Genomic DNA, 18,809 nt, shown 5'->3' on the forward strand with positions numbered 1-18,809 from the left:
AACAAACAAGTCTGGAACTATTAATAGACTTTTCTTTTTTTGTCATTTTGGGGTTATTGTTTTGTTTTTGTGCTTATTATTATCTCTGCATGTCTATCTAGATAAGATAGGCGGGGGTAAATAATCCAGGGGGTGGGACATGGGAGAGTGGGAGGTCGGGGAAAGGAAAGGGGCTGTCAACAAACCCAGGGATAAGGGAACAACAAGTGATCTAAAATTGATGGCAAGGAGGGCATAGGATGCCTGGTGGGGCTTGATCAAGGGCAATGAAACTGAAAGGAATTACTGAAACCTGAATGAAGGCCGAACATGATAATGGGACAAGAGGAAAGTCAAAGGAAATAGAGGAAAGAACTAGGAGGCAAGGGACATTTATAGAGGTCTAAATACAGGCACATACATATGTAAATATATTTATATATAACAATAGGGAAATAGATCTATATACATATACTTAAATGTTAAGTATTAAGGTAGCAGATGGACTTTGGGCCTCTAATCAAGTACTCCCTCAACGTAAGAACACTTTGTTCTTTTTTTTTTTTTGAACACTTTGTTCTAATAACCCGGCATTCTGTGATGCTCACCTTCCCTGAAAGTATCACTGAAGACAAAATGGGTACATAAGCAAATGTGGTGAAGAAAGCTGATGGTGTCCAGCTATCAAAAGATAGCTGGGGTCTTAAAGACTTAAAGATAAACAAACGGCCATCTAGCTGAGAAGCAACAAAGTCCACATGGAAGAAGCACACCAGCCTGTGCAATCAAGAGGTGTCAATGGGATCAGGTATCACATATCAATGTGAATGAGGGGGAGTTCAGAGTGGAGACCCAAAGCCCATCTGTAGACAATTGGACATTCCCTCCCAGAAGGGTCACAAGTTAGAGAAGAGCCAGTCAGGGTGTTATATAACACTGATGAAATATACAACTTCCCTCCAGTTCTTTAATGCCCCCCCACCACCACTATGATCCCAATTTTACCTTACAAATCCGGCTACATCAGAGTATGTACTATGTACACTAGTACAGATAAAAGCTGGAAACACAGGGAATCCAGGACAGATAAACCCCTTAGGACCAATAATGAGAGTAGTGATAACAGGAGGGTAAGGGGAAGGTGGGGCGGGGGGGGGGGGAGACAGAGGGAATTCGTGACAATGATCTACATATAACCCCCTCCCAGGAGAGCGAATAACAGAAAAGTGGGTGAAGGGAGATAGAAGTCAGTGTTTAGACATGAAAAAAAATGATAAATTATCAAGGGTTCATGAGGGAGGGAGGGTGGGGGGGGGTAAATTAACTGATACCAAGGGCTCAAGTAGAAAATGTTTTTAAAATGATGATGGCAACATATGTTCAAATGTGCATAACACAATGGATGGATGTATATATTGTGATAAGAGCTGTATGAGCCCCATTAAATGATTAAAAAAATGTGGGAGTTTGTATAAAAGCAGTTTCCTTTCACTTGATTGATTTAGTAATGATGTGGGAGCACAGCTAATATTGAGCATATTATCATTCCTGCTAATCAAAGGGCTAACACTGAGTAATTTATTGAGAAGTAGGAATGCTACAGGAGGTAAAGAAATCCAGTTAATGGGAGAAGAGGAGATTCAATTTCTCAATCTGGAATAAAGGAAAAAGGGAGATTAAGAAAACAAATGCCCAAAGTCTGTCAATCAAGAGGTCAACTACAACATAGACACGAACAGCTGGTGGAGCACAACACTCCCAAGAGGATAGCATTGTCCCTGCAAGAATGAAGTTTAAAAGGAACAATTCCAATGCACCACAAATAATGAAAAGAGGTAGAAATAATACTCCTTTAGATAAAATAGTCACATACCTTTCTAAGTGTGATGCAGTTGTTGAGCACTGGTTTATGTATATCTGTGAGTTACTTAGGCTCTTTAATTTTACACTCTTCTAAAACACAACATTGAGACAATCCCATCTGCTCTGAAGATTAAATGAAGACTTGGTGGCAGTGTGCTACCAAGTCTTTGATTAGCAGTGACTAATGAAAAAGCGTGAACCCATGAACCACCATGAGAAAGAAAGATGCAACAGTCGGCTTCCATAAAGATTGCAGTCTCGGAAACCCTATGGGGCAGCTCTTGTCCGTGTTACATATCAAAGTGAACAAAAACATAAGGAGATGTTAAAACAAGAAAACCCATTGCCATCGAGTTGATTCTGACTCTTAGTGACCCTGTAAGATTGGATAGAGTTGTTCTTGTGGGTGGTCGAGACTGAAAGTCTCGTCTTTCTCCAGAGGAACAGCTGGTGGTTTCAGACTGATGACCTTGTGATTAGCAGCCCAACAAATAACCACTATGATACCAGGGCGTCTTCTAAAACTCAGTAGTAATCCATAAATTAAAATTGCAATGATATATTTAGAGTTTTAAATAGTAGAGGGATGTAGTTATCATATATTCTAAACTTGCGTGATTTAAAACTTTTTTTTAATGAAACATGTTCACTCTCAAAACATAATAGGATTTCTGACTCTGACTATCATTAAAATAACAGTATTATATTAAATATACAAAAAATCTTGTTAGATTTTCTTAAGGGAGGAGAGGCCAGGGCCTATGACAGACAAAGTGGTTTGTTCTACTTCCATTCTACCTTCCTTTGTATGCACCTTCCTGTACGACAGAAGTGGAAAGCAAAACTGACATTTTTATTTTTATTTTTAAAGCATTTTTTAAAAGCCTCTTGCAGGTAGATAAATTAGGTCCCCTCAATTAGGGCTATCTATGCCAGATTTAGAAGGTGAAAGGGAAGAAGTTCACTACTTGGAGGTTTTGGTTTTCTACCTCTCCTTCCCATAAGGCATAGATGTTTCTGTACCCGCATTCCAGTATGCATTTCTTGTAATGCAGGGCAGTAACCAGAGGCAGTGAACAGATTCCAACTTTCAGTAGCAAAGCACCAGATATGTGGCTTATCAAGAAGCAGTTATGATGATGACTTCCTGAGTCTTGATGTGTTCTTGGCTTCAGACACAAGAAACCGTAGTAGAGCCTGATCCTCCAGACTTTCAAGCAATGTTTGAAACACTAATTCCCTGTATTAAGTCCCTTTAAATTTATGGTAGAGAGAACAGTTTCTGTTTTCAGCATTATGACCTAGGGCTGGTACAGTATTTGGTATGGAGAAGTACAGCTGCCTTACTAGAACCTGAAATGTGTGGCATGGACTTAGACTGGCTTAGAGAATAGCAAGAAAAAGCTAAAGATCAATGATGATTGCCTAATTATATCTAAATGGCTAAACAATGGGTAAAGCTACAATACCTTGGAAAGCAGACCATGTGTTCACCAATGCTTTCAGCTCTGCAAAGGAAAGTTCATCAGTGTTGCCCCCAAATCTAAACTGATTGAAAATAGGGTAATGAGGGGAATCACTTATGGTTGGAAAAACCAAGAAGCAGGGAATAAGATGGTGGCCTCCAAGTCTTTCCCAAGATGCTGCAAAACATCTGATAAAAGGTGATGCTGTAAGGGACCGGTTATGAGACATCAAAGAACTAAAAATCATATCAATGGGTGCCCACCTCCCTGATCCGATCAATGAAGACAAATGTGTGCATAAGTAAATGTGGTGAAGAAAGCTGATGGTGCCCAGCTATCAAAAGATAGAGCGTCTGGGGTCTTAAAGGCTCGAAGATAAACAAGTGGCCATCTAGCTCAAAAGCAACAAAGCCCACATGGAAGAAACACACAAGCCTATGTGACCACGAGCTGTCGAAGGGATCAGGTATCAAGCACTAGGGAACAAAAAGCCTATCATTGAGAATGTAGGTGAGTGCAGAGTGGAGACTCAAAGCACACTGACAGGCAACCGGACACCCCTTACTGAAGGGTTGTGGGGAGGAGATGAGCCAGTCAGGGTGCAGGATAGCAACGATGAAACATATAACTTTTCTCTAGTTCTAAAAAGCGGGAACCGATTACAAGAATCTATATATAGCCTCCTCCCTGGGGGATGGACAGCACAGAAGGTGAGGGGAGGGTGAGACGTCAGACAGTATATGACAAAATAATAATAATTTATGAATGATGGAGGGTTCATGAGGTAGGGGGGAGTAGGGAGGGAGGAGGAAAATGAGCAGCAGATATTAAGGGCTCAAGTAGAAGGCAAACGTTTTGAGAATGATGACGGCAACAAATGTACATATGTTCTTGACACAATGGATGGATGGATGGATGGATGTATGGATTATGATAAGAATTGTACGAGCCCCCAATAAAATGATTTTAAAAAGAAAGGTGATGCTGCTCTACTAACCAGCTTAATTCCTAAGAGCAAGGTGCTTAAGTGAGAGAAAGAAATATCCAGAGCAAAACCAGCACATGACTCATGTTTAGAAGTGCTCTTTGGTTGTGGCTACTTATGTATGAAACTGCCTGAAACTTCCACACGGTGCAAAATCATGTGAAAGCTAATAATTAATTAACCCCTAAAGTGGCCATTAGGTTCAAAAACTTGTGCCAATAGGAATAAAATTGTACACGTTGCTCAGTCACAAGAAAACTACACTTGAATGCCTTTTCAAATGGAGCTATGGAATACTAATAGGCAAGGAATAAGTTCTCAAAGAGTAAAGCTAGATGGACCAAAGATGATGATGCATAAAAATCTTTCTGAGACAAAACAACCAATCTCAACCCACTAGCACTGAAATGATTCCAACTCATTGTGGCTCTATACAAGATTTCTGAGGCTGTAAATCTTACAAAAGCAGAGAGCTTCATCTTTCTTCCATGGATTGCCTGGTGGGTCTGAATAAAGCTTACTTGATAACACCACCAGGGCTCCAAACAACAGAACAGGGGCAGCAAAAGCCAGATTAAATAAGGAAGTTTTAAAAGAAGATTTCTCAAGAAACAAGAGGGAAAGTAACCGTGAGGGGAAATATGACCGGGACTTATTCCCTGACTAGAACAGAGGGAACCTGGAAAACGAGTATTCCACGTTAGGAAAGCCACCACTCTGGAAAGTTAGAGATGGTCCAAGTACATATTCCTGTGTTAACTGTCTTTTCCACAGCTTCTCCCCTTAAAGCTATGTAGCCTTAAAGTGAACACATGGCTGATTCTGTCTCCCTATAGTAGCAGATGGAGTACTCAAGCAGAGTAGCTGGAAAGTTTCATGAAATGACTGTTGGCAAAGGCATAAGCAAAGTTGAGAATCCCTGGGTGGTATAAAGGGTTTATACTTCACAGTGTTACTGGGTAAGTGTTAGCAAGATTGGTGGTTCAAACCAGCAGCCACTCTGTGGAAGAAAGATGAAGCTGTCGGCTCCCATCAAGACTTATAGCCTCAGAAACCTTACATAGGATGACTAGGAGTTGGAATAGGCTGGATGGAAGTGGGCTGGGAGTTGGACTAACCTAAGGGATGATGGTGTGAACTATCTCCAGTATTGCCTCAGAAGAAATGCCTGGTGATGCTGTTTCTGAAAAGATAACAGACAAGAAAACCCAGTGAGCAGCTCTACTCTGTAACACATGGAGCAATCATGAGTTGGAAATGAGCAACAGTAATTTGTTTGTAAAGCAGGATTGAGACAACCAGTAGGGGAGAGTAGAGCACCCAGTCTACCAACAGTAAAAAGTTCTTCCCTTCCACAGGCCTAAAGGCCAAGGGCTTTCTGAAGCCCTGGGAGAGTTGAAGCTAAGGGAAAAGAGTCCCTCAACAAGAGCTGTGGCTTTACTTACAGAAACACCAGAGGGTTAAGTCATTGGTGTTCTCTCCTCTACCCTCTGATCTGCTGGTCCGTCCTATGGCTAACCCAAATGGAATCGAGAGGACAAGGGAATATAGGTGATGTAGTCTATAATAGTTAGCATGAAATTGTGGGTCTGGAGGTATACATTAAAAAAAATCACTCCTCATCTAGGTATTAAATACGTTTTGAATTAAAGAAGAAATCTAAATGGACATAAAAAGCTATGAGGCAAATGATACTCCAAAATAAATGAAATACAGCTAATGCAATACTCAGAAATTGATAGTTTTCAAAATATTTTCCGCAGTTAAGTCAAAAGCTTAGCAGGGGAAAAAAAGAAGCTTAGAGGGAAAAACCCCAGCAGCATAACACAAAGATAGTAGAAATTAAAACAAAAGCTAAACAAACACTATTAAGCTGATCAAATAAAACCAGTAATCGGAAAAACAAAACCAAACCAATAAACTGGCACTCTGGCAAATCTAGCTGCCACGTCTGGCAAGCACGAAGACAAAAGGAGAAAGGAAAGTGTGAATAGGAAGAAATATGAAAAGTCACAAGGCACTAAAAACTAAGTAACTACTAAGCACACTTTTGTATCAATCATTTTGAAATTCTAGGAAAAATGTATTTTCTTGAAAATAAATTAATAGCCAACATTTACTGAATACTTACAGAGGAGCCTGGTCGTGTAGTGGTTACGTACGTGTTGGGCTGCAATCTGCACTGTCAGCAGTTTGAAACCACTAGCAGCTCCTCAGGAGAAAGACTGGGCTTTCTACTCTTGTGTACAGTTACAGCCTTAGAAACCCACAGGGGTAGCTGTGAGTCAGCACTGACCCGAAGGCAGCAGGTTTGGTTTTGGTTTTACAGTATGCTAGGCACTCTGAAAAGCACTTAATTTATATAATTTCCTATAAACTCTATAAGCAAAAAGCCCATGAAGTGCAGTGGTGAAAGTAGCTTGTCTGCCAATTCAAATCCACCAACCACCCCATGGAAAAAAGATGTGGCAGTCTGCATCTGAAAAAATTCATAGCGTTGGAAGCCATGGGGGCAATTCTACTCTGCTCATAGGGCTGCTATTGACTCAACAGGCAGGGTTTGGTTCTATGAAATAGGTGCTGTCATTTCTAGTTTAAGATTGAGAAGTAACTTGCAAAGTCACTTAATTAGTAGCTGCACTAGGATTTCTTAAGTTCTCAGGTGTAAAACACGTGTCTTTAGCAACTATATCATATTGCCATTCAGAATAACAAAATCACCAAAATGATCACCCCAAATAAATAACTGCAATAACCATTCGAGAAAATGAACTGAAGTCCAGCTCGACTCCTTAGAGCTAAATCGTTAAGTGCCAATTTACTTGCATCCTTAAGTGCATATAATCCCTATTTTGTAAAATCAGCACAGAAAGAGACGAAATTCTAAAATTCATATGGAAATACAAGAATCTTGAAGAAAAGTTAAGCTGCCGGGTTTGCCTTATTAAATATTAAGGATCACTATAAAATTATAGTAATGAAGTAATATGGCACGAGAATGAGCAAACTGACCAATGGAATAGGGGGAAGTGCACAAACATCCACACGTAAAAGGACAATGGCAACACTGCGGTGCAGTGGGAAAAGGATGGGGTTTTAGTTAATGGAACCGTATCACTGGGCTAGACATTGGGCTGCTAAATGCAAGATCCGTGGTTCAAACCCACAAGTCTCTCAGTGTGAGGAAGTGGAAGCTGTCTGCTTCTGCAAAGATTTAGTCGTACAGATCCTACAAAGGGCTGTTAGGAGCTGGAATTGACTAAATAGCAACGTGCTTCCTTTATACCACACACAAAAATCATTTCCAGATGGATGGTTTACTGGGAAAGTGAAAACAATCAAGCCTTTAGAGAAAACATTGGTTTGATCAAACAGTAGGCAAGTATTTCTTTAAAAGCACTAACTATAAAACAAAAGTTTAATTGAATCACTGTAAAATTAAGAGCTTCTGTTCACTGAAATATACCACTATGAGAGTACAAAAGCAACCCATGAGGATAAGGACATTCTAGATACACAAGGAGCCCTGGTAGCACAATGGTTAGATGCTTGACTACTAAGCAAAAGCTTAGAGGTTCAAATTCAACAGCTGCTATACGGCAGAAAATATTTGGCAATCTGCTCCTAAAAAAGAAAGATTCTAATCCACTTCTAAGTGGATTCTGACTCACAGTATCCTTAAGAGTCAGGCAGGGTGGAAATGCAATTTCAAAGGCTACATTCCTTACAGAAGCAGACCAATACATCTCCTTCCCATGGAGAAGTTGGTAGGTTCCAATTGCTGACCATTCACATAGCAGCGGGACACTTAACCACTAGGTCACCAGTGCTCCTTCCTGAACATTGTACCCATACCCACTGCCAATGAGTCGATTCCAGCTCATCTCAAACCTAAACCAAACTCACTGTCACCAAGTCAACTCCCACTATCGGAGAGAGTAGAACTTCCGTGGGTTTCTGAAACTGTTAACTCTTTCTGGGGGTTGGAGGTCTCATCTTTCTCCCATAAAGCAGCTGACCTTGAAGTTAGCAGTCTGATGGTGCTTCCGCGACAGTGCGACAAGGGTTCCTAAAGATTACAACCCAGGAAAGGCCTGGGGCAGCTCTGCGCTGTCTTACAGTGTTGCTATTAGTCAGTGCAAATACTGAAGCTGTCAAGGATAGCATACTGAAGCTGTCAAGGATAGCATTTACTTAGATCCACAATCAATGCCCATGGAAGCAGTAGTCAAGAAATCAAATGATGGATTACAGTGGACTGTGCACAACGATCTGTTGCAATGACCTCTTTTAAGTACAAAAAAAATGTCATTTTGATGGCTACGATCAAAATGCCTGACCCCAGCCGTAGTATTTTCATTCCCCTCATATGAATGCAAAAGTTAGGCAATGAATAGTGGAAAACAAAGAATTGATGCCTTTAAATCATGGTGTTGGCATAAAATATTGACTACACCATGGAGGGCCAGGTGAATGAACAAATCTGTCTTGGAAGAAGGATAGCCAAAATGCTCCTTAGAAGAGAGGTTGGTGAAACTTGATTTCATATAACTTGTTCATGTTATCTCACGGCCACACTGAGTCAATTACAATTCATAGTGACCCTATATAGGATTTCCAACAAAGTAAATCTGTACAGAAATAGCCTCATCTTTCTCCAGAGAAGTGATTGGTAGGCTTGAACAATGACCTTGAGTTTAGCAATTCAATGTTTACTCAACAGTGCCAACCAGATCCAATCCCCAGATCGGGAGATCATGAAACCCAAACCTACTGCCATTAAGTTGATTCTAACTCAGAGAGCACTGTATAGAGTTTCCAAGACTGTAAATGTTTATAGGAGCAGATAGCCTAATCTTTGTCTAGAGTAGTCGATGGGTTTGAACCACAGACCTTGCATTTAGCAGCCTAATGTTTAGCTCACAGTGGCATCAGAGTTCCTGATAAGGTTGAGGGTCACTAAAAATCTAGAAGGCCCTCAGTGAGATGGATGGACAGAATGTAATAGGTTCAAACAGAACAATTGTGAGGATGGTGCACTGCTTTATTCTGCTGCACACTGGGTTAGAACTGATGGGACAGAAGAGATCCAACAGCACACAACAAATCCAACAAATTATTCGCATCCAGCAGGAATAAAGACCTCCAACAAATCAGTAAGAAAACAAGGGAACCCCTTAGAAAAAATAAGCAGGAAATCTGAACAGGGTTTCACAAGTGAATACACAATTAACCAATAAATACGTAAGACCACTAAGAACCAGTATACTCCCCCACCAGAAAGATAAAATGAAAAAGACCAAAATTATAGCAACAGTAACTAGGGATATGCATATAAATCTATACAACCACTGTGGAGTCATACTTGGTTGTATCTACCAATATTGGCCAAAAATGAACATGTGCATTTCCTTCCCCCCCCCCTATATTATTATTTTTGTTTGTTTTTTATTAGGGGCTCATACAACTCTTATCACAATCCATACATACATCAATTATGTAAAGCACATCTGTACATTCATTGCCCTCATCATTCTCAAAACATTTGTTCTCCACTTAAGCCCCTAGGATCAGGTCCTCATTTTCCCCCACCCTTCCCGTTCCCTGCTCCCTCATGAACCCTAACATAATTTATAAATTATTATTTTGTCATATCTTGCCCTGTCCGATGTCTCCCTTCACCCATTTTTCTGTTGTCCGTCCCCAAGGGAAGAGGTCACATGTAGATCCTTGTAATCGGTTCCCCCTTTCCAACCCTTCCTCCCTCTACGCTCCCAGTATCGCCACTCACAACTGGTCTTGAAGGGATCATCTGCCCTGGATTCCCTGTGTTTCCAGTACTTATCTGTACCAGTGCACATCCTCTCATCTAGCCAGACTTGCAAGGGAGAATTCGGATCATGATAGTGGGGGGCATGTGCATTTCCTACTGCCCACCAAATCCACTCCCAAGAGAAATGTATTCGAAGACACACATATGTGAAAATGCTGACAGCAACATTATCTGAAATAATCTCAAACTCGAAATCACCCAGTGACTCAAAAGTAGAATGGATTTCATAGTTGTCATATATGCACATGTATTCTACAGAAAAATAAAAAATGCTCATGTAACAGTATGGATGAATCTCACAATATAAAAGAAGAAAAGGAACACAAAAGAGCATATAAATGGAATTGCACACATAGACAAAAATAATCGAGGGTATTATAAATCTGAATAGGAGTTATTTTGGGGGGAGCAGGAGAACAGATATAATAATATGCTGTTGATTTTTGTTTTATGATCAGAGTGCTGGCTTCATGGGTGTTTTCAATGCATGAAAATTCATCAGTCTTCACACTTAGGATTTGTGCATTTTCCTGTATGTATATTATACTGTAATTTTAAAAAAGTGTATGACAAAAGGTAAATACATTAAAACACCATATTATGGGAAATTTTTTGTAAAAATGTAGAAAATTTTCATGTAGAATAAATATTCTACATGAATTCTTTATATATTGGCTTCAAGCCTTGTGAAGCCAATATATAAAGAATTCATACAATTTAATTCTTTAAAAGCTAGTATTCAACAGGAAAAATGGTCACAATTCAAAGAGGACCTTTGAGCAAATAAGTAAAAATGGCCATAAACATTTAATGCACAAAATGAAAACTAGAACAATGAATTACAATGCTTGCCTACCAAATTAGCAAAGATTACAGGAAATTATTGAGATTGCTGCTCAGGATTTGGTGAAACTCCATCTATTCCTAATGGAAATAGGAATTGGTTTAAGCTTTCTGATAAATCCTAAGCCTTAAAATATTGTTCACATCCTTTGATCAACTGGCTCTAATTATAGAAATTACTTTGAGGAAAACATGGGAGTTTCAGTTAAAGATAGACTCAATAAATTGCTTGTAATGGTGAAAATTTGGAAGCCCAATAATAGGGAAATGCTTATATCATGATGCATATATGAGATAATTTATTACAATAAGTATATGAATAGCTAAAAACTGAAAATATAGAGATACAAAATTCTAGATGCTCCGATATCTTTTTGTGTTAAGAGATCACACACAAAAAATTAGTATAGAAAAAGTGTGTAAAAACATACACTATAATGTTAATGCCATCTTTGGTTGATATAATAATGATTTTACATTTTTAGCGTATTGTCTAACATGTACCAATGTTATATTCATAAATTTAAGAAAATAAGAGTCAACAAAACACATCCATCCAGTTTCCTCTACTCTAGAAATTTTAGCCACCTAGATTTCATTTCTGTGTCTCCTGCAATTTCCACATTCTATCTGCAACCATTTCTTCAATTTTACCTTAGAAATGTCTGACCAAGGCATTCATTATGTCTTCTCTTATTTCTACAATTCAATCCTACCCTTACCCTGGTGAACTCCTGCCAGCTAGTCTCCCTCATTTTGGCAAAGCTACATCTTTTACTACCTCCATAGTTCACCCACATCAAACCACATACTACAACGACTTTCCACTCATGGCGACAATGTAGGGCAAAGTACGTTTTAAGACTACATTTCTTTGAAAGCCGTTTGCAGCGTCTTTCCGGCCTCAGTGGCTGGTGGGTTCCAATCGCCTACCTTTTGGTTGGAGCACTTGACCACTGTGCCCCCAAGGTTCTAGTCCATCCTCCAGGAAAACCACACCAGGTACTTTCAAGCCTCTCAACCTTAGAAGACGGTTCTGTTTTCCTTCTTAGTAATGCATTCTCTTCCTCTGATCTTTCCAATCTGATCCACAGTTCACGATGCACCTCCGATACCATTTACTGGGCACACCAAGACTGGTGGCGCACAGTTTCCAAACCAATCTTCCAACGACAGTTTGAACGTCTTTGAACATTTATCTTTCTGTACCGTAATTACCTGTCAGTGCTTAGCTATCCCATTGGAAGTCACCGGCGATTTGGCTCCCCACTTCTGAAAAATCCATTTGGATGAAAGAACGTATGTGCAAAACCTACACACTTTGGTCCAGTGTTTCTTTTCAAGATGGCAGATTTCTTAAAATCATCCTACACAAAAGCATTCACAGTGTCCAGGCAGAAGAACTGGCTCCACCTACCTTAATAGTAAAGGACAAAAGACTTGCACCTGCATACTGAGATGTCCCAGCCCCAAGCACCCACAGTAGGTCCGACACAAAGATTTCAAACCGTGTCCAATACCTGGCACCTGCTGCCGTCACTCCGCGGGCCACGCCTCGACAGAGCACCGTACCACGGTAAACTTCTGGATACTGACCCCCCAGATCGAGGAACAAACCAGGGGTGGTTGAGCTGTACCATTGGGTAACCAAAATGCACGGTTCGGCCCCGCCCCGGCGAGGCGCAGGGCCCCCACGGAGCATCCATCCCTGGCGAAGGAGTAGGTGGGGCTCCTGCCCATGGGCGCTGGCAAAGCGGCCAAGGCTCCGGATTCCGGACGGCCTGGGGCAGAGGCCGCGGGTTACACCTGTCAGGTTGCACCTAGCGGTAGGCCCCGCAGACACCGGGGTCGGCTGGGGTGGGGGGGTGTCGGCGGCCAAGGCCGCAGGCGGCGTGTCACCGGCTCTCTGGACCGTGGCTAGGTCCCACGCCTTGCTTCCTCTCTTCTCTGCTAGCCCTTGTCTTCAGACAAAGGCATTCCACACCCACCGCCATTTCCCCCTTACCTCAAAAACCACCTCTTCGTCAAAGTCCGGTGTCATCCTTCTCCGCCATGCCACCCGCCTCAGCACGATGGGAAATGAAGGCGGGAGAACGGGCAGCGCCCGCGCGTAGGCGCCTGCCCCTTCTGCGTGTCCAGAAAACTACACTTCCCAGCATGCCTGGCAGTTCACGCCCCCTTTCCTTACGCGCTTATTGGAGCAGAGGGTGAGCGTGCAGATGGGGGCGGGGCCAGAGGTGGGGAAGACGGGGTCCAAGCCTTATGATTGGAGAAGGCGGGAGCTTTTGTGTGCCTTTTCCGGCCGCGGCTAGTAGGGGGCGCCTGGAGCACTGATTTTTTTCGGAGTCAGACCGGGGCACGCGCCGGCGGATCCGCGGTGCGCGCAGCTCGTGGCCGCGCCTGGCCGTCCGCCCGGAGCTCGGCGGGGCGGCGCTCGTGCACGCCCGCCCGCCCGCCTCTGGCGGCTCGCGCCCGGGTGCACCGCAGGGTCCCTGGAGCCGGCCGCATCCTTTGTGCCGGGTCCGCGGGACGGAGAGCGAGCGCCGCGGAGGCTTTTCTCTTCTGCCCGAACGCTTGGAACAATGGACTGACGGAAAGGCGAACATGGATTGAGTGGGGCGAGCCGGGGAAGCGAGTGCGCCGGCGGTCGGGAATCATGACTTCTGCCGCCGGTGAGTGCGGGAGTCGCCCTGCCGCGGAAAGTTTGTGGGGAGCCCGTCTTCGGCTCTCGAGCAACTTTGTGTCCCGGGTGGGTATGTGGTGTGCCTGTCCTCCACCTTTCCTGAGGACCGGCACTGTTGCGGAGGGGACCGGAGTTGCTGCCGGAGCTCCGCGCCCCTTCCTGCTTGGAAATGCGTGTCTCTTGGGACCTTAGAGGAAGACCTGTATTGGGGGGGGGGGGGATGCGGCGCCAGGTGGAGCGAAAAATGCAGAAGGCATTTGCTCCTCTCTCCTACAACTTGGGCGACTTCGCCTTTGCGTGTGAAGACAGTCCAGGTGCCCTGGTTCAAACCTCATTCTCAGGAAGGCTCGGTGCTCCCAGGGTTTCACGCAGCTACCCGTGCTGCCACGAGCTTGAAACCCACTGGGGACCTTTACCCCTTTATTCGGGGACGTGATTGACAGCCTTTGCTGCGCTGGTGTGGGTCGTTTCTCCCGTGTGTGTGAGACAGAACCGCGGGACAAGCCATAGCAATTGTTTGCTCATCTTCATCCAACTTCGTATCACTTTCTTCCATTTCTACCTGGCTCGTGTAAACAAAGCCCTATTATCTGTCTGGCCCCTCACGTTCTTGGCCCCTTATCCAAATGATAACGCCAGTGTTTACCTCTGTGTGGGTCTGAGCAATTCTTGCCACTTTCAAGAAACGGTTTTTATGTCCCCAAATGATTGCTAAAGTCGTATTGAACTCGTTTTATAAGAACATAGGTTAATTTTTAAACAAGATCTCAGTGTGTTAACTCAAATTTGTTTTTAAAAAAAGTTTTTGTTCATGTTGAAGGGAATAAACTTTCATTAAAAATAGTTTAAAGCTTCTCCTCAAAATTATTTCTAGATCCAGCATTTAAGTACGTATCAGATTAAATTTTCTTTGCTTTTCCTGTCATCTGTTTAAAATCCCTACAACTTGAAGCTGTCAAACAGTCCTGCAAATGTTATGATTTGTGATTGTTATATTTATTTGAGTGTTGCATTGCTGGGTGTCATCAAATTACAATTAACCAGGCAAGAAGTTAGCAAATAGGAATAAGAAAGCAAGAAGTGAGGTATAGCTGTAACAGTTGTGGGTTTTTCCTTGTGATCTTAATACATGTATGTAAATGGAATAAGCCATTGAAGTTATTTATAAACACCCTTTTTCTTAACAAAGGGAGGCTTTCTACAGATTTAAGGCAACTTGGTCCATCCTAAATTTATGTCCCATCTTAATTCAAGTTTTGTTTTAAAAAAATAATTGCTGAATTCGTCAAAGTAATTTGATTTTCAAGTGGTTGGGAATTGAGAATTCCATTTCACGAATGTTAGTTCTCCCTTTTACCAGTGTCAAATGAATTTAAAATATTCATTCCTCATATGTATCAGTTTTCCTTTCCAGCTGTAGACTTTCATAAAGAGCAGGTACAGAAGCACTTCCTTTGCCCTTTAAATGCGTAGACATGACTTCTGAGACCCAGTTTTGCAAGTTCGTGGTTCTGCCTTTGGAGTTAAGCTAGAATAATGCAAACTGTATATTTTATCAACTTTACAATTAACAAAGCCCACAGACATTTTTGTGGTGTTTTAAAAGAGGGACACTTCCTGTGTTTCGCTGAGTTAGTTGGTTTGGAGCATGGCTCAATTGGAAGCACTACCTTTTTTTTTGTTCGCCCATCTGTTAAGATTTATTCATGTTCTTTCTCTGTTCTACATGGGGAGCATTGAGGGGAACTTGGGTGATTGAAGTTACAAGTACCCTGAAGAAGACTTTGCTAGTTTTAGGGGTTTTGACCCCACCCCCTACATCTATGAAAGTTTGTGGCTTTAGTACAGATTTCAGAGTTATTCTAAGCAATCTGTGAAGAGAGAGAGAGAGAGAATGATAGGTGTGCATTCTACTTATTTTTCAGCATGTCCAGGTCACTCCTATATTAACTTGGGGCACGTGAGCCACAGCCACCTGTGGGTAGCAGAGGACGCTTCTGTTGGTTGTAGTAAAATGGTACTTTTGCTTCAGTTCCTTACCTTATTTTTCCCTGGAGCCCAACAGCTGTGTAAATAAAAAATTGGCTGCTGTGCTCTAAGGTTTGCATCTGACTGTTGATGCAGTATTTAGATCCAGAGGTGCTGGATTCATTTCCAAGCATCATGCATGTATTTCAAGACTTGGACATTGGAGGAGAGCATAATAGGATGGCTTGTTATTTTTTGATGTGTGTTTCTTTGCAAGTCAACTCCCAAAACAAACCAATGAAATAACCAAACAGGATTCCTGATATTGTGGGACCCATGTCTTAGTTCAACACATATCCTCTACTAAAACTTAAAGGGTTTATTTAATCCATGGAAGTCGATCCCTGTGAAGTTTTCATCATGTGATTTTACATTAAAATGGGTCTTTTTTTTGTTTGTTTAAGATTTTGCTTTATTTTTAATACTGAGATTGAATAAGGGTACGAGGATTCCGAGGCCCTGTTTTAATTGCAGAAAATGAGACCAACCAAGGCCCCTCCCTCCTGGAGCTTGCTTTCTAGTGGTGGAGACACAGGCGGAGGTAAAGTCAAGAGGTGTCCTGGAGAAAATAGCATTGGGTGCAGTGGCTAGAGTGAGTCGCGAGTGTCTGAGTGGTAACATTCTGCCCTACCGAGAGAGACCCAGTTGATTCCCTGCCAGTGCACCTCCTGCCCAGCCACCATCTGTGTTAGTAGATGCAGGAGTGTTGCTAAATGGCGAAACAGATGAGCCAGGCTTCCAGACTAAGACAAACTAAGACTAGGAAGAAACCTACAGGTCACAAGGGTCCAGTCCCCAACTGATCATGGGGGTGGCACAGGACCAAGCCAGCATTTCGTTCCATTGAGTAAGGGGCCACCGAGGAGGCTACTAACAAAAACCCAGTTTACTGTGTGAGAGGATAAGTGGGGAGGGCTTCACAGAGTTGGTGGCATATTCTATTGTCTGCTAAGTCCATTTTTACCACCAGCTTTTTGAAGCCCCTGGTATAAGGGAGGAGCCTGGTTGTGTAGTGGTTACTACTTTGAGGTCAGAAGCTCGAAAACGCCAACTACTCCTCAGGAGAAAGATGGGGCTTTCTGGGTCTGTAAACCGTGCCAGTCTCGGATACTGTCGGGCAGTTCTCCGCTGCCCTATAGGATCCTGTCCTAATTGAGTGAGCATACCTTTGAAGGCCGTGAATTTGGTTTGGGGTTTGGTATAAGGGTTAGCTTCAAAAGTTGTGCTCTCAGAACCTCTCAGAGCTTCAAAGATGATCCAACTCGCACTCCTCACGGAAGGGAGCTGAAGCAGTGAGCTCCGCATTGCAGGCAGACACTTGAGCTAAGCTGTCTGCTGTCAGCAATCCAATTATTTTACAATGTTAAGTCCAAGGTCACCTTTAATTCCGGGAGCAGGCATCAGTGGTTTTAGGTACAAGTGATGCGAATCCGGAAGTAAAAGATTACTCTGATAAGGGGTCTTCTGTTTCTTTTGATTCCCTAAAAAAAATCTCAAAGAGGATGTTCTGAGACTGGCTCTAGAAGGAAAATCAACATGACAATCTGTCCCTTTTCATTATCTTTAGCAAACTGGGTTGGACAAGGGTTGGGAAGAAGTCTAAGGGCATTCATACATTTTATTAAGATTTGACCTGATAACTTGAGTTTGATTTGGTAAACAACAACAAGCTTTATGGAAGAATTTTATCAGTCTTTTCTTCCTTAAACACACACACACACACATACACACACACACTCAAAACCCCAAAACTTTAATGATTCTTGATCAGCTAACTGAAATTTTAATGGTCTTTAAAGTACAGTAAAAATAAAATCTATTAAAGAAGGACCGCTGAAAAGAGTGACAGTGAACTCAGCTCATTGCCATTGAGTTCATTCCTACTCCTAGCGACCTTTCACCGGAATACCCAGTCGAATGTGGAAGACTTGGAGTCCTGGAAAAAACCAGCAGCCCCAGTGAGTTCACGTACTCGCTGTATTCCATGACCTTCTTTATCTATGAAGATGTTCTCTCCAGAAACAGCAAGAAGGCATGGGCTGGTGTGTAATCTTGGTTACACTAGTAATATTTGGGCTCAGGAAATTCTTTCTTGGTTGATAAAGGGAAGTAGAGCACCCACTCTTTTTTTTTTCACTCAGTTCCATGTAATATCTTCCTGCATGCTGTGACTAATTTCCTTTGGTGAAAAGAAAATCCCCAGCAAATGAAATCTCAAAGCTCCCAGGTATCCAAGCAATTAAATAATATTCAGTATTGCTTTGCAGCAAATATTTTGAAAAGTTTGCTCTTTTCATCTTTTTTGATAAATTGAGTTTTAGTCAGCCCAGAGCCTATTGGAAGAACAAACAAACCTAAGTCTAAGAAGCATAGAATTTTTCTGACCTAGTCTCCTGGGAGATAAATATAAGATTGGGTCAGAAGTGACAATAGTAGGTTGCTCATTGGGTTAAAAACCACAAGGTTAGCAGTTCAAAACTGTCGACCGCTCCATGGGAGAAAGATGAAGCCTTCTACTCTTGTTAAGAGTTGCAATCTCAGAAAGTCACAGAGGCAGTTCTACTCTGCCCTATCAATGGCAGGGAGTTGAGTTTTAAGTAAAGCTTTTATTTAGCTACTGTGCCTCAGGCATAGCCACTGCCTGCCTGTTAGTGGACACTTGCTTATTGGTATGGTACTGACCAGATGGAGTGGTGCTTTCATACTGAGTCAAGCTGGGAAAGCCTCCATGGATCAAGAAAGTCTGATCCTAGCCCAGTCATGGCAATGGTGCAGGTCTGGCAGAATTGTGCATGGGGTCATGAGTTTGGGGATGACACATCGTCTCTAACAGCAACTAAATGGCTAGAGACTGTTCTAAATAAGGGATAGCATGTCCTGATGGAGGCTTTTCAAGTTGTAACCTCAGATTCCTATGGACTAGGCAGAAGCTCTGTTCAAGTTTTTTGTTGTTACAGATCCATTGAGTCAATTCTGACCCATAAGGACTCTGTACAACAGAACTAAACGCTGCCCCGCGCTGCAGCATCCTCGCAATTGTTCCTAGCATAATATAAATGAGTGTTTATGAAAGACTTTGTCTAAAATGTTGAACGCAAATGGCTGCACTAGAAACTATGGCCATCTCCA

General features: G+C 42.3%; 2 protein-coding genes across 8 annotated transcripts in view; one reads left to right on the forward strand and one right to left on the reverse strand.

The window, feature by feature from the left end:
• The window catches only part of VEZT (vezatin, adherens junctions transmembrane protein), an 83,024-nt gene extending 69,921 nt beyond the window's left edge, over positions 1-13,103 (reverse strand). For 4 of the 6 annotated variants that reach the window (XM_075551155.1, XM_075551162.1, XM_075551154.1 and 1 more), the window contains exon 1: positions 12,975-13,097. In XM_075551155.1, the coding sequence (XP_075407270.1) occupies positions 12,975-13,010 (36 nt within the window). In that variant the 5' untranslated portion in view covers positions 13,011-13,097. Of the gene's footprint in view, positions 1-12,974 lie in introns of all 6 variants that reach the window. The other 2 variants (XM_075551159.1, XM_075551156.1) reach the window with 1 other exon arrangement.
• A 316-nt stretch (positions 13,104-13,419) lies between these two features.
• FGD6 (FYVE, RhoGEF and PH domain containing 6) overlaps positions 13,420-18,809 on the forward strand; it is a 123,514-nt gene continuing 118,124 nt past the window's right edge. For both annotated transcript variants that reach the window (XM_075551163.1, XM_075551164.1), the window contains exon 1: positions 13,420-13,641. In XM_075551163.1, the coding sequence (XP_075407278.1) occupies positions 13,626-13,641 (16 nt within the window). In that variant the 5' untranslated portion in view covers positions 13,420-13,625. The remainder of the gene's footprint in view (positions 13,642-18,809) is intronic.

The sequence above is a fragment of the Tenrec ecaudatus genome, chromosome 6 (assembly GCF_050624435.1).
Source record: "Tenrec ecaudatus isolate mTenEca1 chromosome 6, mTenEca1.hap1, whole genome shotgun sequence".
In the NCBI taxonomy this organism is placed as follows: Eukaryota; Metazoa; Chordata; class Mammalia; order Afrosoricida; family Tenrecidae; genus Tenrec; species Tenrec ecaudatus.